The sequence below is a fragment of the Peromyscus leucopus genome, chromosome 3 (assembly GCF_004664715.2).
Source record: "Peromyscus leucopus breed LL Stock chromosome 3, UCI_PerLeu_2.1, whole genome shotgun sequence".
Classification (NCBI taxonomy): Eukaryota; Metazoa; Chordata; class Mammalia; order Rodentia; family Cricetidae; genus Peromyscus; species Peromyscus leucopus.
In genome coordinates, this window is record NC_051065.1 from 82,492,104 (window position 1) to 82,514,216 (window position 22,113).

General features: G+C 41.6%; 1 protein-coding gene and 1 pseudogene across 1 annotated transcript in view; one reads left to right on the forward strand and one right to left on the reverse strand.

Moving 5' to 3' along the window:
* The window catches only part of LOC114700905, a 70,004-nt pseudogene extending 57,506 nt beyond the window's left edge, over positions 1 to 12,498 (reverse strand).
* Positions 12,497 to 22,113, forward strand: part of LOC114700909 (pyroglutamylated RF-amide peptide receptor-like) — a 58,810-nt gene continuing 49,193 nt past the window's right edge. The window contains 3 exon segments of the mRNA XM_028880750.2: positions 12,497 to 12,599; positions 12,602 to 12,672; positions 12,674 to 12,833. Of these exon segments, the coding sequence (XP_028736583.1) occupies positions 12,497 to 12,599; positions 12,602 to 12,672; positions 12,674 to 12,833 (334 nt within the window).

Here is a 22,113-nt window from a genome sequence, read left to right on the forward strand (position 1 = left end):
GCTTAACCGTTTAATTCTGTGACAGATTACTCACTGCTGAACATATCTTGTCCAGAATCCAAGGATCTCTTTTTACTCATCAGCAGAGCTTACTTATCCAGATAGAACATTTGCTCCACAACTCTTGTGCTCAAACCTGGCAAAGACAATTTATATTCAGGGCTAGTAGTTTATGAGATGTGAATGGTTACATATTTTCTAATTGTGTCAAATCATCAGAAAGCAGCGTACCTGCTTTGAAAGTGAAATGTCTCCCTCAGGCTCATGTATTTTGATCTCTAGCTGGTGACAATTCTTTAGGCAGTTGTGGAACCTTTAGAAGGTGGAGTTTTACTGTAGGTAGGGCATGGATGTCTTACAGCCTGGCCCCATTTCCTGACTATTCTCTGCTTCCTAACTGTATATGCAACTGACCATCCACCTCAGACTCCCACCACCAAGATGGACTGAATCTTCCCAAGGAAACTCTTCTTCTTTCCTTCTTGCTTCTTGTCGGGTATTTGCTCACTGTGACAGGGAAGTGGCTGCTGCACCGACTTTATCTTGTTCTGACTCCCCATAGGAATGATTTTTCAGAAGCATGATTTGAATTAGGCCATCAGCTTACAACATGGCACATTTGCTTTTAGAAATGACTGATACACAATGCTCACTCCCATTATAAATTCACAGTTTCTTATACAAAAACTAGCAAGGTCAATGCCTTCCAGGGGTCAGAGCTAGAAAACTGTTGGCCTCTTCTGGCATGTCATTTTGTCTCTTTAGTTTTCATATAGTGAGGTCTGCATTGTTTCTTTATATTTCCCATTTGATCTTGATTCTTCATCAGAAGTTGTGAGCTGTTGTGTGGTGTGTTCCTCCAATTAGTAATACTCCCTCCAAACTGAAACTTCCTCTGGGAGGAAAGGAGAGGCTCTGCTAGCCTCAGGAGGTAAACAAAAGAAAAGTCATGTATACAGGAGAAGAAAAACTTGGAAGATTCTCAAAGGCTCCTACCAACAATGTGTCTATATATGTATTAATACACACACACACACACACACACACACACACACACACACACATATATATATATATATATATATATATATATATATATAATTGTTGCTTGGAGTGGAGACTCTGACCAACTGAACTTCAGGAAGTAAGAGATGTCGGGACTGTTGAGCTTCCTGCAAGCTATGTATATACCTCCAAGGCTACAGTTTTCAGGTGTCCTCACCTGTGTTGGGGTGGGCTTTCTGGTGATGAACCTGCTTTTGACTTATCCCTGTAACCTTGCACCCATACTTCTGTTAGTAGTCACAGTAAAAAACTTACTGATTCACAAAATTGTACATTAGGAAAATCGTGTTGGTGTTTTTGCTTTTTACTCTTTTGGCTTTTTTTCTCTTTGGGGCCCTCCACTCAGGTCCCAAATAAGTCATACACTGAGACTTAGTCTTAATTATAAATGCCTGGACTTAGCTTGGCTTGTTTCTTGCTAGCTTTTCTTAACTTTAATGATCCCATCTACCCTTTGCCTCTGGGCTTTTTCTTTCCTTACTTCTGTATATCTTACTTTCACTCTTAATCCATGGCTGGCTGTATGGCTGGTCCCTAGCATCCTACTCTTCTTGTTCTCTTGCTCTTTCTTTTTCTTCCCTCCCAGATTCTATTTATTCTCTCTGCCTGCCAGCCCCGCCTTTCCTTTCTCCTGCCTCGCTATCAGTTGTTCAGTTCTTTGTTAGACCATCAGACGTTATAGACAGGCAAAGTAACACAGCTTCACAGAGTTAAACAAATGCAACATAAAAGAATGAAATACATCTTTATATCATTAAAACAAATGTTCCACAGCATGAACAAATGTAACACATCTTAAAATAGTATTCTACAACATTGGTCTGTTATGGGCTCCCTGTTTGCAGGACAGTTGACTGTGTGTTGTGTCATTCCAGGAAAATTCTGTTGCTCAGTTGCTATAGCTTCCCATAATCTAGGTTTATAGGTGGAATTATCTGCTTGGCTTTTTCTCTTGTTTTGTCCTTTTGTGCTTTTTAAATACTTTCTAAGTTAGTAATCAAGACAATGTGGGCTGGAATCTTAAAGAATGAATTACCTGCCCTTTCCCATGTGACGTGAAGTAAATTCCAGTTGAACTCTGTATCTTACCTTTTCATCTGTAAGATGCAAATGGTAAAACCTCCCTTTTCTTCCACTCGGTATTTCTCTTTTATTGAATTCTTTTCTCTTTCTTGGTGTTTATTTGTATCCATTTTTATTTCAATTAAATATTCTTTTTTTTTTTTTTTTTTGGTTTTTTTGAGACAGGGTTTCTCTGCGTAGCTTTGCGCCTTTCCTGGAGCTCACTTGGTAGCCTAGGCTGGCCTCGAACTCACAGAGATCCACCTGGCTCTGCCTCCCAAGTGCTGGGATTAAAGGCGTGCGCCACCACCGCCCGGCTCAATTAAATATTCTTATAATACTCCTTTAAATTCTTTCTCTGGGATTTCATCTAAGCTGCTCTCATTGGAATCAATTTCTGTGGAACAGGTATTTTATGTTTTCTGGTTTCTTGTATCTCTGCATTGGGACTTGCACATTTGGAATTATTTCACTGGCTATATATATATATATATATATATATATATATATATATATATATTCTAGTGGTATCATTTCAGTTGAGGTATTTGCAATTCTCATTTTAGGTTATGTTGTAGTAGGGTTGAGGTGTCATTCCTATACAGATCACCTAGAAAATTGAAGAAAGAAAAGTAGACAAAGGATGGATTTGGGATACTGTTGGTATCATCAGAGATTAAGGAACAGTAAAGCTATTAAAAGATATATTAGGAAAAGTTCATTTTTCACAGGGCTTTGGTAGTCTCCTTTTGTGTTCATGCCCACAGTCTTCACATTTTAGATCAGACCAGTTTGGATGTAATGATTACATGATGATGTTCAAGAATCTATTTCTCGGCTTCCACACTGTCCTTGTCACTAGCTCAAGCAAAGACAGGGCTTCTTGGGGTGTCACTCCAAAGATTTGAAGACTGTTCTGAAGACATTTGTTTAGATTATTTATTTTGTATATCTGAATTTGTCAATCACCACATATTGATAGATATTTATTACCTTTCCTACAATAGTGATAATTGGAGAATATTTTCAAGTTACATATGACATATGCATTTTTTAAGAAGATAAAAATCATACATCTTACCATTTTTTACTTCTTTGGGCATTTCATACATATTGAATTACATTTAGGTCTGATTAGCATATTTCATCTCTCAGAAGGACTGAGATTTCCAAAAGAAATGAAGATAATATCTTATTCTCAGAGATTTTGCTGCAGCATGAGTTATCTGGAAAATCAAGGAAGGACCATTATCACTTTGATGAGCTCCTTGGAGGCAAAAATGAAGGATATGAAGTGCAGCCAGAATAGCTTCAGTAGTGAAAACAACAACAAAACTAGTGTAATCATGTTTTAGTTCTTAGAGTTACTTTATGGTACAAGAATTGGTAAGATTTCATTTAAATAGGCTGAAGGATACATTTTGAAGTGCTGATTGGGCTGGGAATCTGATTCTGGACTTTTTTGGAGTGCTAGCTAAGATACCACAAATATGGCTAAACACTGTAGAAATCCATTAGCTGTTTCTTTTCTTTTTTTTAATTCTACAGTAACTGGCATAGTGTTTAGATTTTGTCAGTTACTTTCCAATTGCTATGTAGATGCCAAGATCAAGGCAATTATAGGAGGAAGAGTTTATTGGGACTTAGCTTCAGAGGATTAGTTAGAGCCCATGATCATCATGTCAGGAGCATGGCAGTAGACAGGCAGGCATGGCATGGCACTGAAGCAGTAGCTGAGAGCTTACACCCTGATCCAGGGAGAAAGATATAACTGGAAATGGTGTGGGCTTCAGAAACATCAAAGCCTGACATCAGTGTCACACTCACTCCAACAAGGCCACATCTCCTAATCCTTCTCAAACAATTCCACCAACTAGGGACTAAGCATTCAAGTATATGAGCCTATGGTATCATTCTCATTTAAACCACTACAGAGTCCCTTTAAAATATAGACCAGTTTATTTATTATTTATTTGTTTGTATTTGTATTATTACCAACTACTTCATGCTGTGGCTACTGGCTACTATTGGGAGTTCAAGATCATGTATGTGCCTGGAATTTAGGGATTATGCATAACGCCTTCTGTACTCTTTTATGTTTTTTTGCCTACCAGTTTTGTTCAGGGTCATACAGACCACATGGCTTCAAGATACTGGTTGTTCTTTTTTAGCCTCTTTGTCTTCAGAACTGCTTTGACCTCTAAGCATGATGGCTGAACATCCAGAAGGCCAGATTCTCTAGTCCTGAAGAAGAAACTGTGGCTTTTAATCCACTTTATAGCATTTAGCAAAAGCTTGACAAAAACAAGTGGCTTTTTTGAAACAAGATTAAATTTTTTTTTAAATTTTCTATGTATTATGCTTTGCCTTCAAATATGTATGTACACCAAATGCATGCCTAGTGCCCACAGGGGTAGAAGAGTATCCCTTTGTACTTCAGTTACAGAAGGTTGTGAGCTTCCTGTAAGTGCTCTTAACTGCTGAGCCATCTCTCCAGTCTGCAAATAGCTTTTGAAATACATCTTGACTCTGGTAAGACTCAATTTTCTGATAGTTAAAAAGCCATCAAACTCAGTACAAAAAAATAAGTATTTTGAAAAAATACAAAATCATGCAGTTGTTTAATGTTAAGGGGTTGCTGTTGTTGTTGTTGTTGTTGTTTTTTGCAAATACCATTAAAGGTGGATCAATATTTTAGGAAAACATTATTGTAAATAAAGAATTTTGTTTTAGTGAATCAAATATCAGTTCACTACATTTCGACCTGAGGAATTTTTAATAGTAAACTTACTACAATCCACACCAACCTTGTATTTGTGTCATCCTTCACACTTTTTTCCCCCTGTTTGACAGTGTTTTTCTATGTAACACCCTGCAACTCACTCTGTAGATCAGGGTGGTGTACATGAATTTCGAAATGGTCTTATAAAAAACACGGAGCCAAATATAGAGATGAAAGCCTTAGAGAGATCAGGGAAATAGGGAAAGCCACCAGCCAACCCTACCTCACCAACTCTGCAGCTTCCAAATGCCAGTTACTTCCTGTCTACCCACATCTGTATGCCTTGCTGTTCTGCCCTGTGCTTGTACAATCTGGATGGCTGGTGACTGCCCTTTATAATATCTCCTAATGTTTCTCTCAGAAACATGTGTTAGTTTATGGTTTGTTTCTGAGGTTGCAGGAATGTTAATCTGAATATTCCATTGTTATACAGATCACGACCCCATAAATTCATTGCTATATTAGCCACATACGGCTTAAATTTTCCTCTCTGTCCTTCTGGCCCTATACATTGGAGCCATCGGCTGGCCTCAAACTCACAGAGATTGGCCTGCCTTTACCTCTGGATTGCAGATGTTTAATTGCCACCACCAAAAGGAGTTAATTGCCACCATGCCTGACCACAAACTTTTTTTTTTAAAAACGTATATATATTTCTGTTTGATATTATTTATATTAGAGGTAACATTTTTATTTAAATTTCTTTTATTTATATTTTGGGAATCTCACACCATGTATGCCGACCACACTCACTTTCTAGTCTTCCCATATATGCCTCCAACTCCCTCGTGACTCCTCTCTGATACACAAATGTTGTTTATGTGTGTTGTCCATATATTCACTTGAGTATGGTCACATTCCCAGCAGCCAGCCATCTAAAGGAGAATGAATCTTTCTCTGCCTGTATCTGTACCAGAAGCCATCAAATGAGAACCGTGAGATGGCCTGATCAGGGTGGGGTTGGCTCTTCTGTACCCACACCACTGCCTGTACCACAGTGCTGTGGGCCAGCAAGGGGTGGAGCCAGCTTGCCACACAACCATTGGAGCCCCAGCCATCGGGCAGGACCAGCTCTCCCTCGCTCAAGGATATTAACATGACTTCAAGCAGTAGCCCAGCTGCAGACATCAATTCAGCCCTTGGGCATATCAGGACAACTGACCCACTCATCGCCCTCAATAGCTGCATGGGCCATAAGCTTCGACCTGGCCTCAGACGATTACACATGCCACTCGTATCAGCATGGCACCCTGAAGCAGGAAAGCCTAAGGACATCACTAAGGCCTCAGGCTGCAGCACAGACTGCATATGTCCACAACATGGCCTCAGGTGGCATTGTGGGCCACAGTGGGCCTTCGAGAAGGTTCAATCCAGAAAGTGAATCTTTCCTCATCTTGGGCAGATGAGGTCATTACCCAGAGCCAGGAGGATCCCGTGGCTCGGTGTCATGTTTTGGGGACTGAGTTTGCATTTTCTATCTTTCCCACCTCTCCATCACATATCTGTTCCTTGTAGTGCACCCACTGCTGCCCTCAGCCATGTGGCTGCGGTGGGGTTGGCTGTCTTGACTTGTGACTTTGTCCTAATCCCTACTTTCATTTTGGAGTAATCCTTAACTTGTAGAACAAAATTCCATATTTTATTTTACCCTGTAAAATATTTTTTAATGGCAAAGACAAAATTTTCCTTTCACCAGAAATGTATCTACACAGCTGTAATTGTTTAATTTCTTTTTTGATATTTGTTGATTTCTTTCTGTCTTTGCTTTATAAAAATTTTGGTGTAATTTGAGTTTTTAAGGCCATAAGAACCTATACATAGGGCAGATCTGACCACTTTTTTGTTTTTGTTTTCCCATCTAGCTACAGAATCACACTGAACTTTAAAATACCAGTTAGCAGGTTTACTCTAACACACAGTGGGCGTTGCCTGGACAAACTGTACACATCGGGGACTTCTACCTTAGTTGACATCATTTGTTCAGTAAGGTAAGAAATCAAGAAAAAAATGTCAACTTTTCAGGCCAGTTAACCAGTTTTTCTTTTAAAATTGGGAATCAAAATAAATCCTCGCTATGGAGGACACTTATGAACAGTGAATCAATGGGCATCAAAGGGACTTTGCAGTCTCGGAGAGAAAGAAGGAATGCAAGGTGCTCATGGAGACGACTTCTCCCTGAGTCTTGTAAAAAATACGAATGTGGCCGGGAGAGATAACTCAGTGGTTAAGAGCACTGGCTGCTCTTCCAAAGGTTCTGAGTTCAATTCCCAGCACCCACAGGGCAGTGTAGGCCTGTCTGTAACTGAGTATCAGGGAATCTGACACCCATACACAGCTATACTTGCAGGCCAAATACCAATGCACATGAAATAAAAGTAAATAAATTTTAAAAAATAGAAACGAATCCTTCTGCCACCTGGGAGCCTGAGAATTGTACATTATGCACCTTACTCGATTCTGGAACTTTCTTGACTGATAGGAGCCAACTTCTACAAGCATAGCCTGGGAACCATGTGAAATGTGCTTTGCCCAATTCTGAACTTATCTTGACTTGTGAGAGCCAAGTTCTGCAAATAAAACCAGTGAAGTATTGTGTTACACTCCTCTCATTCAGGAGCTCCATTCATTCAGAATGGGGCATTGGGCACCTTGTCTTATTCCAGAAATTTATTGGCTGGTATACACTAAGTTCCATTTTGGTGGGGAGAGGGAGGTTCATGGAAAAAGTATAGCTGAGTTTTTTTCAGATGTAGTGTGGATTTTTCCTGTGAGGATTTCCTATTAAGACATGTGGAGTATTCATTTCTTCAAAAAGGAAAAACAACAAAGAAACAAAAAACCCAAGCCTGCATGTCCTGGCTAATGACCACAGGGAAATTCTGTTCCCTTTCAGGACCCAGACTCACTCAACAAGTATGTGATGAGTGCAGACTCCCTGTGGGAAAAGGGCGACTGTGTTGGGTTAGCACAGAGGTGGCAGAAGACAGAAGTATCAATGGAGCTGGCGCAGGTGACCCGAGGCTCATCTGAGGCACATAAAGCCAAGTATAGGAGAGAGGGCGAGATCTCACAGCCAGGCATATATGTGCACACACAAAGGACATCATGAGCATAAAGGGACAGAAAATTCCATGGGCTCACCCCAAAGAAGGTGGGTCTGTAACGTGGTGAGTACTGAATAACGCTAGCCAGGACAGGGCAGAGGCTCTAACGGGTGGTTGTGGGTCTCATTCTGCACTCCCCTTGGCTCCTTGCTCCTTTGCTGTCCCTCCAGATTATGCAAACAAGAAATACAGGGTGTATATGCAAAGATAAGCAGAATTATTGCAATGTAGTGCCAAGCACACATGGTGTCACGTGAGCACATCAGTGGGTGAAACTGGATAATGCCCAATGAAACATTGTGCTAATCTATATTCTAGACAAATATAGGAAAATTTCTAAATTCTTCAGATCAAGCAACTTTTCCTGAGGGACTTTGTCTTGTCTAGGTGATTGACAGGCCCATTTGATTTGACTCTTACAGGAGACCTCTTGCAAGGCTCAGGGCTCCTGCAATCAGGTATAGATAGTTTTTTTTTTTTTTCTTTTTCTTCTATCAATGATCTTCCAGGTAGTTCAAGATGTCACATCTCTTTCTAGGACCAGACAGAACTAAGGTCTCATTCCTCTACCAGTAATTAGAATCCTGCTGTTTCAGTCTTTGATAATGAAGAAAGAGCCCATCCTCCACACTCTCCAAGCCTGATAATATCCAAGCAGCTGGTAAGGTACAATTCCATCACCAATTCTTTACGTGCTGGTCAGAATTCAGAAGAGAGAGCTAATTCTTCTAGGGGAAACAAGTATCCTTCCTCTTCCTCAGTATAGTCTTCCTTCTAGGCCCATCCATACTCTGCTTTCTTTATGAAACATCTATGGTTTTGTCTTGGTTTAGATTCTCAGAACACACCTTTTATGCCTACTCATTGAACTATGGATATTGATATGGATATGTACCCACTCTGCCATACTGACAGTATCAGAGACTGGTAAATGTTTTCTGGAAAGCGTCAAATATGGAATATTTTCTGCTTTGGGGCTTTTTCACAAATGAGCAATTAATATGCAATTATTGTATAAAATACAGTATAGACAATGTATGAATTAATGACCAGGGTATAGCCTAATAAAACTTTAAAAATTTTATAGACATAGAAATTTGAGTTTTATGAAACAACAGAGAAAAATTGGGCTCCAGACTCCCAAAGTCTGATGAAATCTTAGATACCTCTGGGAATATACAAGATAGGTAGGCAAGGAAACTGAAGATGCATCTTGGCCACTATTTCCCGATGGTCAGGCTGCCCCCTTTTGGTTAGCTTGGGAACTGCAGTCAAATCCTCTTCACAGCTTGCAGCTCAAGTGCTAAGAGGACTTCCTCAGTGGCCACACATGCACGCTAATAAAGGCTTTGCATCCTCAGAAGAACTAGGTTGCTTTACGTATTTATTTTGATTTTTTTGAGACAGGATCCTGAGCACAGAACTGTGACCTCATTTTCCTTCTTCCAGATTGGATCCCACTGAATAAATCTCCCTTTTCTCCTCTTCATGATTATTTGGCTCATTAATTGTTTTCTTTTTTTCTTTTTTTATTTATTTATTTTTTCTTTTATTTATTTTATTTACAATACTATTCAGTCTAAATAACAGCCACAGATTCCTTTGTTCTCCCCCCTTCCTGTCCCCATCCCCTTCCCCCAGCCCACGCCCCATTCCCACCACCTCCAGATCAAGGCCACCCCGAGGACTGAGATTGGCCTGATAGACTCAGTCCAGGCAGGTCCAGTCCCCTCCTCCCAGATTGAGCCAAGCGTCCCTGTATAAGTCCCAGGTTTCAAACAGCTATCTCATGCAGCGAGCCCACCTGGTACCACTGCCTAGATGCCTCCCATGACAGGTGGATGAACCTGGCTTGTTGGGACACAGGCTATGACCCCAAATCTGATAACACCATCAAAACATCAGAAAGCCAAGGACAATAAAGTCTTAAAATAATAGTAAGAGATGATATCATACCTGCAGGAAGAAGCAGTCCAAGTAACAAAGAGTCTCACCTTAGAGACCACAGAAACCAGAAGAAAGTAAGAGAGCCTTTTTCAAATGCTGGGGGAAAAACCCAACAACAAAAACCTTTCAACCCAGAAATATCCACTAAAAATGTCCTTCAGGAACAAATGGGAAATTGAGGCATTCCTTAGTAAAGAGAAATGGAGTGATTTTGTTTCTAGCTTTCTTAAAATAGACAGCGAAAGAATGCCTGCTGAACACAAATAAAATAATAAGAAAGGGAGCTATCTAGGGCTAACGGCATGCCTCACTGGGTAGAAGCAAAGGCCTAATGGCCTGAGTCTGAGCCCCAGACGGACCCCACAAGGGGCACAGAGAGAACTGGTTTTTGAAGGTTATCCTCTGACCTCCCTGTGGGTGAATGTGTGCATGTGTATGCGTGTGTGGGTGTGCATGTGTACATTGTGTATGTGTGTATGTGTGTGAATTTTAAAAAGAAAGGAATTCTTCAGTAGGAATTATTCCTGGCATAACAAGATGGAACAGGAGAAATAATAAAAGTGGGGATAAATTCAATAGATTTTCCATTTCTTCTTAAAGGTCTTGAATTTTTTTAATGGGTGAAGATAAAATTACAAACAGCCCATTCTAAATGCTGTAGAAGATAGACTTAAGACAGTTATATTTGGAGAAAGCTAAAGCTAAGTTTTTTACACTTGGCTCAGATTGGTCGACTGGCACCAGCATACTGTAGTAAGTAATGTATGAATAATGTAATAGATACAAGTACTGATGCACTTTGGGGTCCTCTATATAGTCCCACTGGAGGGGGTACCCTCACTTCAACACCCAACTACCCCACTCAGCTTTAAGAAACCAGATAAATCAACACTCCAATTTCTTAAATGGCCTAAGGGTCCTAGGGGGAGAGGGGAAAGGGCAGGACATGGAAACCAGATCGGCAGATTAGTGCATGGACCCCAAAGCAGCACTGTTAGAAATGCCCTTGGTTCCCTAGTCAGCAATGCCTGCAGGAAGCTCCAGTTCCTTATCTTCCATATGAGCATCGTGTCTGGAGGCTTTGTGTGACAGTCGGGACTAGAACTCCACCAGACACCAACCCCTTCTACTGAAAAGCTTAGGAACTAGATCTCTAGGTTTTCATGGCAAAAATAGGTTGCATCCTTCCTCAACTTTGGGCCATTTCTTAAAGTGATGCTAAGGTGTGATTGGGAGGGTATGTGTGTTACAGTAGCATTAAACCTTTTCTTTTAAACTTCAAGAGTATCCAAGATTCCTTTTGAATCTCTTCTTTAATTCTTTCTGTGATGCTAAGAACTCCAAGTGGTGACTCTGATTTCACTGGTACAGAATCATCCCCAAAATATATAAAAACATCACAACCAGAAGCAACTCAGGAAGAGGGGTTTATACAGCTTACAGCTCTCAGGTCACACTCCATCACTGAAGGAAACCAGGACAGGAACCTGAAGGCAGGAACTGATACACGGTCATGGAGGAGTACTGCTTACTGGCTTGCTCTGTCATGGTTTGTTCAGCCTTCTTTCTTATACTATGCAGAATTAACTGCCTGTGGCCGCACTGCCCACAGAGAGCTGGGCCCTTCCACATCCATCATTAATCAAGGCAATACTCCCAAGATTTGTGTGTAGGCCAACGGATGGAAGCGTTTTCTCAACGGTGGTTTTCTCGTCTCTAATAACTCTACCTTGTGTCAAGCTGATAAAACAAAACAAAACAACAACAACAACAAAAACTAGCCCGGACAATATGACAGACTCGACAAATTTCTTGGTGCTTCCCATAATAGAAGTACAAGCTATATCCATACAAAAACCAGTTTGTGTTTTTTCATAGTTTTATCAGTAATAGGCCAGTGCTGGAGACCGCCCAACTGTTTTACATTAAGTTTCTGGGTTTTTACTGTCAACTCAAAATGTCTGGGTTTGTACTGTGTTATACAAAGTTGAGACATGACAGAGAAAACTGAGTGTATGAATGAGACCCTCTTTTTATGACTGCAACTTCTCTTTTGTAATTATTATTTCAATGAAGAAAATACTTAACCCTATTTTTGCCACAGGCAGTAGAGACCCATACGTAATTGCAGAAGAGGAGAACCAAGGAGTTTCTCATAACCTCAGTAGCAAGGCGCTGGATGGCTCTTGACAAGGAAGGATGCTGGATACTGGGTACATTTGCTCAGGAGACAGCCCGCCAGGGACTGTGGAGTATGCGGAGGGGCGGGGTTCAGCTCCGCTAGGGTCTAGAAAACTGGGGAGCAAGAGGCTCCGCGCCTCCTGTGGCTCTGTGAGGTTTCTGCAGTTTCGGTGGACCTCAGCGCCTAGCTGGGAACTTTCTTAGAACTGCAAACAGTTTGGCTGGCAGGCACTGACTTTGCCTTGGTCATCGCCAGCTTCCTCGCACGGCTCGCACCGCGGTGCGCTTCTCTCCGGCGCCTCTCCGGCCCTGGCCACCCCACGCGCGCGCGGACGCCGCGGTTGTGGAGCCCGGCATGCCGTGGAACTTGACCGCGGAGCAGCTCTCGGCGCTGCTGCGGCTGCACAACCTGACTCGCGCACAGTTCATCGCGCGCTATGGACTGCGGCCACTGGTGCTCACCCGCAGCTGCCGGCACGCGCCAGGCTGGCCCTCCTGCTCACGGGCCTGCTCATCTTCACCCTGGCACTCTTTTGGCAACGCCCTGGTGGTCTACGTGGTGACCCGCAGCAAAGCCATGCGCACCGTCACCAACATCTTCATCTGCTCCCTGGCGCTCAGCGACCTACTCATCGTCTTCTTCTGCATCCCCGTCACCATGCTCCAGAACGTCTCGGACACCTGGCTGGGGGGTAAGGAGGTCCTAGCTGTCCTTCTGGTTGCCTTTTGTTTCTTCATCAGGAGATTCCTGAATTCAAAGAACTTCCCTTGAGGGGCTTACTTGCTGAGGAGGCATTTGTTTCTTTGTTTTATTTTCTTTGTGCCTTATGTTGGGGCCAGCATCCCTTCTTGTCCCATAGATATATTGTTTGCGGTAAGATTTAAGTACAGTCCAGGGCAGGGGTGATTCTTCACTCGTTTCAGCTCCTCCCCATAATTACAAGGTTACACACACACACACACACACACACACACACACACACCTCACACACACACACACACACACACACACTGTTTAAAATAAACCATTACAATTTTAGAATAATCTTTCAAATAATAAAAAATCCCGAAGGTACTTTTCTTTTTCTCTCCTTCCCCCCAACTTCCAGGCTTCCTTCCCAGTTGCTTATGTGACTTTCATACAGCTTCTTACATGCATTCGCTAATACACAGACTTAAAACCGTTCACAACAAATATGCACTGCAGAAAAAATGTCTTGGCTTAGTTCTTTCTAGTATTTGTATTTACAGATTTGTAAAGGGAAGGGAACAGTAAACACGTCCCCTCTTGACTTCTAAAGGGCGGGTGAAATTGCCCTCCAATGGAACAAGGGGTAGAAACGGCACAGAAACCATAAAGACAGGAGGAGTCAAGAAAAAGGAGCCACTGTGGTTGGGACAGAAAGACCATAGGACACGGAGTTCCTGGGTCTCCAAAGACCTTTAGCAATGTTCTCCCCGATGCTTCCAGGGCATTGGACAGGAGGTCCTAATTCTACATTGCTTTCTTGAGCAGTTGGAATTAGTAGAAAGTGGTTGTAAATGCACAAGAATGGATCATTATGCCTTTGCATTCCTGCCTTTTCTGCCCCTAGGCTAATTTCTTTAAACACAGCGAGGCTGTTCTTATCTCACCTTACCAACCACCAGGGGATCACCAGAGAATACCTTTAGCATTGCTGTTTTTCAGGAGTTTGAGTTACAGTTCTGGTTTGGGATAAGGATACTAAATTGCTGACCATCATTTCACCTATGATGTATTTTCTAAAAAGCATCAAATATGCTTTTTGAGGAGAAGTTATAGAGTTACTGCTTTTCCTGTTCACACACATATTTAGGAACACACTTGTTCTATTGTGACAGTGAGTACAAGCAGCAGGATCTTTGCCGACTATTGAAGGACCAGAGTTACTACTTGGGCTCTAACACAGGCTCACTGAACATGTCTGGGCTCCAGTTTCTTTTTTTCCCTTTGGTTTTTTTTTTTTTTTTGTTTTGTTTTTGTTTTGTTTTGTTTTTCGAGACAGGATTTCTCTGTGTAGCTTTGCGCCCTTTTTTTCCCCCCTGGAACTTGCTCTGTAGCCCAGGTTGGCCTCAAACTCACAGAGATCCTCCTGCCTCTGCCACCCGAGTGCTGGGATTAAAGGCATGCACCACCACCGCCTGGCCTCCAGTTTTTAAATATACGTTAAAGTTTGGAGAAGTCTGCACTTTTAGCTTCTAAATACTAACACGGAAGATCATATGTTGCTCTTATATTTTAATAGGGATTCTGTAAGAATAAAGTGTGTTAGCAAAAGTGGTTTGGAAAGGGTGATTATCCCAGGTATAGGTGGCATGCACTCTAATCCCCTGGCATCGAGGGAGGGTAGAGAGAGCAGCATGATTTTGTTTCTGGCCAGCCTCAGTGGCATGGTGAAACTCTGTCTCAAAAAGCAGAAGCAAAACAATGAAGTGGCCATGTCATGGAAATACAAGTTATTAAGAACTGTTTAATTATAAGTGGCCTCTCCTTATTTATCTAGGACAAGACTTACGGAATAAATAATATTCCATATATTTTGACGAACAACACAGAAGAGAGGAGAATGGCCTACAGAAAGGACTGGTCAAGGATATGAAAGAGATTAATTTGCATTATAGATAGATAGTAGCAGATATTAACAAAAGACAATCAAAGCTGAGCCAAAAATTAATTCTTAATTTATTTATCTGATAATGTGATGAGAATATATTATATGTCAAATTTTTTTCCTTGAGAACATAAAAACAATAAAGCTTATCTAGACCCTTGTGGGGCCTCAGAGAATAGAATATAACCCAACCCTAAGATAGTATTTACTGTTTCCTCAGGTAGTCCGAGCCTGAGAAGAGAGACAGGAAGCTTTGCGCCAGCTCTGTAGCCTTGAAACTCACAGAGATCAAGTGCTGGATTAAAGGCTGCACCACCACGAGTTTTTAAATAATACGTTAAGTTTGGAGAAGTCTGCACTTTAGCTTCTAAATACTAACTGAAGATCAATGTTGATATTTTATAGGGATTCTGTAAGAATAAAGTGTGTTAGCAAAGTGGTTTTGGAAAGGGTGATTATCCCAGGTATGGTGGCATGCACCTCTAATCCCTGCATCGAGGGATGTAGAGAGAGAGCATGATTTTGTGTTTCTGGCCAGCCTCAGTGGCATGGTGAAACTCTGTCTCAAAAAGCAGAAGCAAAACAATGAAGTGGCCATGTCATGGAAATACAAGTTATTAAGAACTGTTTAATTATAAGTGGCCTCTCCTTATTTATCTAGGACAAGACTTAAGGAATAAATAATATCCATATATTGAGTGACGAACAACAGAACTTGAGAGAGGAAGAAATGGCCTACAGAAGGACTGGTCAAGGATATGAAAGAGATGTAACTTGCATATTATAGATTAGCATATTGCAAAATTCCTCTGATAATTAACAAAAGCAATCAAGCTAAGAGCCAAAATTAATTCTTAATTTATTTATCTGATAATGTGATTGAGAATATATTATATGGCAAATTATTTTCCTTGAGAACATAAAAAAAATAAAGCTTATCTAGACCCTTGTGGGGCCTCAGAGAATAGAATATAACCAAGTGAGCTAAGATAGTATTTACTGTTTCGAAGATGATCAGTGTGCAGTAGAGTTGGAAGGCTTTCCTGGGCTGTTGTTTGAGCTGGGTCTTGAAGAATGATTCCAGTTGTTTTCCACACAGGAGAATGGGCTATGCTGTAGGAACATGGTCAGTCCACAGTCTGGGAGAGAATGGTCTGATGTTTTAAGGACACTGTAAGGCATTTCAGGAATACACAGCTGATATGTGGAAAACTGTAGGAAATGAGAAAAGAAGGCTACTGTGACTGGAGAGGGAAATATGTTATATAAAAGCCAAACATAAATGCCTCTCCAATGCCTCCAGGGATGAAGTGGGACAGACAGCAGCAGAAGGGAGGCTCCCTCCTAGAAGGGCAACATAGCCCCCTCCAGAGGTGTGGGCAGGGTTGTCACATTTTCTTCAGTAATCACTATTCTATTTCTTTTCCAAGAAAAGCCGTGAACATAGATTTTCATGGTACTGGCATCTAACTCAGATTTAAGGAGCAAAATGCATTTGGGTAAAATAAAGCACCTGTATAGCCTTGGTCTTAAGTTATAATTTGTAACACAAGTTACAAATTTTCTAAGACTCTTTTCTAAGCATTTTTGACAGCAGTAGTCTGCGCATGACTGCCTGTCCTTCTGGTTTACCCTTTCCTCTCCTCGCTTGCTTCCCATTGCTGGGATAAAACACCATGACCAAAGCAACTTGGGGAGGAAAGCTTTATTTGTCTTACACATCTGAGTCACAATCCACCCCAAAGGAAGTCAGGACAAGAACTCAAGGCAAGAGAGCTTGGAGGAAGGAACTGAAAACAGAAGGCATAGAGCACTACTGTTAGTTTACTTGTAGTTTTGCTCTCTACTTGCTTATATGGCCTAAGAACAACTTCCCCAGGGTGGCACTGCCCCACGGTCTATCCCTCACATCAGTTCAATCAAGAAAATGTCTCACAGACTGGCCTGCAGGCAATCTGATGGAAGCATGTTCTCAACCAGGGTTTCCTCCTCCCAGACAGCTTCAGCTTGTGTCAAGTTGACAAAGATCAGCACATCTCACTTCCTGGAGACCGCAACTCTTACTAAGTGTCTTACCACGATCCTAGGGTGATACACATGCCACTGGAACTTTAGTAAGCATCCATGTAAGCAGCTGTTCTCAGACCTGCCTACATACAGACTCTCCTGAAGCACTACTAGAATTGCCTGTGTCAGCCCAAGTCCAGACAGTAGCTCTTAGCTCACATTCACCTTGTTCTGACCTTTGGAGCCTGTGATACCCAACAGCTCTACCCAGAGATTGTGTAAAGATGTCTTCTTGTGGGCTTAAAATTATCCCTAGTGAGAGTACTTATACCAAAAAAATCAACAGCTACAAATTAGGCCTGCAAAATGGAGAGCCAAGGAAATGAAAACACCAGGCTACCTCTTCTACCACATCACTAAGTAAAGACACTATGTGTCTTTTGGTGACAGCTGAGTCAGTGTATCTGTAAATATGAGTTTTTTTGCTTGAATTTCATTCCTTACGTCATATGCCTGATTTGCAGCAGTTCCATTTACTGTTTGGCAGAAGGTGAGGGGTGTGCAATTCTCTTTATCAACCTACTTCCTTTGCTGTTGTCTTTGGCTCACTCATCCCCTCCTTAGGAATTCTTGGAGGGTACCTTCTGGGTACCTTCAACAGTGTATGTGTTGCAGTCAACAAAGCTGAATAAAGTTGGAGATGTGGAGAGAGTTTTGACATCAGACACAGAGATGTAGAGTTTAGAGTTTGCCTAGCTGGTTTTTTGTCTTGCTTTGGTTCATTTTTTTTTTTTTTTTGTGTGTGTGTGTGTGTGTGTGTGTGTGTGTGCTATGCTCCCTTCCCTGTGTTTGCAATGGTAATGTACATCCTGTGACATTATATGCTGGAAGTATGTGATCTGCTTTTAGATTTTGATTTTTGCAGGTGATTACAGTTCAGAGACTGCTTTAATCTCAGAAGAGACTTTGAACTTTGGATTTTAAAACATTGTTGAGACTGTGAAAGACTATGGGGACTTTTGAAGTTGGACTAAATGAATTTTGCATTATGATATTGTTACAAGCTTATGGGGGCTAGGGAGTGGAATATGGTAGTTTGAACGTAATTGGCTCTCACAATCTCATAGGGAGTGGCATTATGAGGAGGTGTGCTTTGTTGGAGTGGGTATGGCCTTGTTGGAGGAAGTGTGTCACTATGGAGGTGGGCTTTGAGGTTTCCTATGCCCAAATACCACCCAGTGATTCAGTCAGCTTCCTGTTGCCTGCAAGATCTAGCACTCTCAGCCCAGCATCATGTCTGCCTGCATGCTGCCATGCTCCCCTTCATGATCATAATGGACTGAACCTCTGGAAACTGTAAAAATGAGCCACCTTGATTAAATGTTTTCCTTTATAAGAGTTGATGTGGTCATGGTGTCTCTTTACAGCAATAGTAAACCCTAAATAAGGACAATATGCTTATTCCCTTTACATTGATGTTAGGATTGGAGTGGGCTGAAATGGGGCCTGGGATGTTCTGTGTGCTTTCCTTTTGGTCTGTTGGGCAGAGGCCAGGCTGAATTGGCCTGTAACTATTTTAGGACCTATCACATTTAGCCTGTTCTTTATCTCTAAACTCTTCATATCACTTCTTTAATTTTTTTAAATCTTTCTTTACACTGTGTTAGAGATCCTTTAGCTTCCCCGACCAGTCATGTTTTGTTTCTAGCCACCTTTACCTAGTTTTTATTACTTCTTATTTTTCCATTCATTCCCTTTGCATTTCTATACCCTTATTATTTTTTTAACCCTTCTGTATTAATGCATGAGCATGGAGCAATTGAAGTCTCGCTTCATGATTCATATCTATGTAGAGTCTACTGTCAGGTCTCATTTCTGGCGACTCTGGGCCTCAGTGCTAATCATTCCTTGAAGGAATCTTGCCCTGATCTGCAGCAGAGGCTTTCACACCAAGATATTCTGTCAGCATCCAGAATTCTCTCATCATATGCTTGTACTGTCTGCCCTCAGTCTCAGCTTTAATCATTGCAGTACAGATCACTCAAGTATTTAGGATTTTGCAGGTGTGCTGTAGGGTATAACGAAAACAACGTTTCTTGTGGATTATTATGAAGGGGAAGGATGTTCAAGGAAGAGATAGGGGATGGGGTTTGTGGTGTCAAGGTTCCCCAGTGCACAGTTACTGGAAAGTAAGGGTCAGGACTCAGCAGAGAATGTTCAGAGCCTTATGGGTTGAGATTGGGGACAAGGGTGAGTCTAAGAGAGGGAGGTAATAGCTTAAGGTACAGTGGGATGATATATATGTGGTGTGTGTGGTGTGTGTAGCATGAATTGTTAGAAAGTCTTTATTAATAAAAACAAACCTGGTGCCAGGTATTGGGGTGAATGCTGAAGATCAGAAAAACAGAACAGTCCACAGCTACCTCACCTTGCCAGTTCCTCAGCTGATCCTGTTTCCTCAGAATGGATGCCTCTCAGCTGAACTGTGCTGCTCAAAAGCCTAAAAGCTTAACCAGCTCTAGTTCCTGGTCCTCATGTCCTTATATACCTTTTTGCTTTCTGCCATCACTTCCTGGGATTAAAGGCTCTTGTTACCATGCCTGGCTGTTTCCAGTGTGGCCTTGAACTCACAGAGATCCAGACAGATCTCTACCTCTGGAATGCTAGGATTAAAGGTGTGAGTGCCACCATTAAAGGTGTGAGTGCCACCATTTTCTGGCCTTTAATCTAGTGGCTGTTCTGTTCTCTGACCCCAGATAAGTTTATTAGGGTACACATATATTGGGGAACACAATATCATCACAGGTGTGTGTGTGTGTGTGTGTGTGTGTGTGTTCGCTGTCGTGCGCGCCAGCTGCGCGCGCATGTGTATACAGGAATATGCTCACCAATGTGTGGAGGAGAGAAATTGAGTTGAGTATCCCAAAATCATCTTGAAAGACTCCAAACAATGGGCTCCATGCATATGCCAATCATTGTCGTGAATCTTTGCTAGACTCCTTTTATATACTACTTTCTGAATTTTATAAGCAGTTTTTAAGTTCTATTCCTTTAAATAAATTAAAAAAGCACAAACCACGCTGGTACACCTGGGCAGGACTGTGCTAATTAAAAGCCACCGCATCCACCATTACTTTATTTTAACCATGTTGGTACTGTGGTATATTACAGGGTCCTATGATCTCACCTTAGCTGTAAATCATAATGGTCCTGATCTCTGGAACTTTTGAAAGTGTGGTAGCAGTATCACACTCAAACCAACTAACTCAGTATCTTTACGGGTGGGAAACTAGGTATCTTTACCTTGTAAAACCAAAGGGTTCCATGTGTGTCAAGATTAAGAAACCATTCATTGTGAGGGAATTCTCAGATCAGCCACAGGGAAATTCAATTTCTTAACCTCTCCTTTCCCTACAAGCACCTTTCAAATGGACACCATCTGTGATGGGCACTCTCTTGAGCTTGCCCACCAAAACTTAGGGTATTTTTCAACCTCTTTTTTTTTTTTTGAAATTGCTTTTAGTTGATTTTCCAGTCACCATTAGAAAAATTACCATCACTCTCTACACAAGATTGTGGAGGATCCATTGAGCTCTGTGTGTTCAAAAGACTACCCAGGCCCTGGTCTGCACTGCACCCATAGTAGCATGAAATGGGCACAGGACATTGTAGGCTCCTCCCAAATTTCCATCTCAGCTCATCAATGTCTAGAACTGGGTCAGTACTATTTATAGTCACATCATAGGAAAAGCAGTAACAAGCTTGAAAGTTTTCCTTGTATCCTTAACTTATAGCCCAAACTGTGGAACCCTCTTTTCAGATATTACTCCTGTGTCCTGTGATGGTGATGAGCTGGAGGACGGATGGTGGGGAATGCTGGGCTCACTCCTACCTGAGTAACTTGGGTAGAATAGAGTAGGAAGGGTATCTTTGCCATGGTGTTATGGCCAACTTACATGTATTCACCCAGACTACACAGACTACACATCCAACCTGAGTCTTCACAGAATTCCTAGAGATACCTCCTGGAGTAAGACACTACTGAAAATAGTTTCCTATCCCTTTCTTGCTGGTAACTGTTTCCAGCCATCTCCCTACTTTGGATTAATTTGACCTAAGAACTTGCCACCTCAGTACAGGCTGTACAATGGTGTGGAATACTTGACTTCAGAGTGAATCATTGACTATGTTACTGGTCATCTTGACCTTCAGGTTTGCTGTCTTTCTCTGGACTAGAGACACAAAGAACTGATACCATGTAGATCTTATTTGTTCTTTCTGTGTAAGCGATAAACTCCCTGAGTCTTGGTGGATTCATATGGTTTCATGAATGTGGATTCATCAGGTTAAATGACTATAGGTACGGTAAGTGTGCAAGCCAGGCTAACAGCTGCAGTAGAAACATGTGTGACCCCATTAGCCACCAACCTGCTGGGGATGCTTGACTGCTGAACAAGAAGTTTTTCTGGAGGAGGACAATGTGCAGGCCAGTACAATGTGTTTCATACAATTGGTCACATGCATCTGTGGGGCTGAGTTCAATTGATGGGGCTCTAAGATTCCTTGTCTTTGATTCTTGATGTTCTTCATAGCCTAAGTCCCAAAGTAGGCTTTTTGAGATCAAGATGGACCCCTGTCAACCTCTCATGGTCTGGGATGGACATCACTCTCAGCCACTTTCTTTATGTCCTCTGTGGTGGATGGTTTTCTGATTGCCTACTCTGCTGAGGCATCATGGTAGGTCAGTGGGTGGAGTTAGGTACCTTCTCTGGCCAGTTCTCTTTCAGACTGTGGTACCAAGAAAGATTCAGCAGAAGCTGTGCTCACATTTGTTGACTCTATAACTGCAGGTCCCAATGACTAGTGCTGCAGTGCATAGGTACAAGCTTCCTGTTTTATGTGATTTTTCAAAACTGAGATTAAAACCCAATATGTCCATTCTCCCCTTGACTGAGTTTCTAAGATGTTTTTATTCATATCATCAAAGCTATAGGTCATTTATATAATGGAAATCTGAAAAGATAGTGTGTCTGTACCTCTCCTGAGAGAAAACAAAGATAGTGTGGTGTAGGAAAACAAATAGGTACTGTGGAATCACACACAGAGCCTGGACTGACAATTCTGATCCCCCATTTATTAGTTACTGTGTCAACTAGGTTCTACAATAAATGTCTGGCCTTAAATCAATCACTAATAGAGGAAAAGCAGATAAGAGCCTTATATATCTGATGCTGATCATGCAGTGTTAGATGAGCAGAGGAAGATTATATGACAAAGTGTAAGTTGTATAACTTGATGAATTTTAGCAAAAATGTTAATACCTATCAGTTTT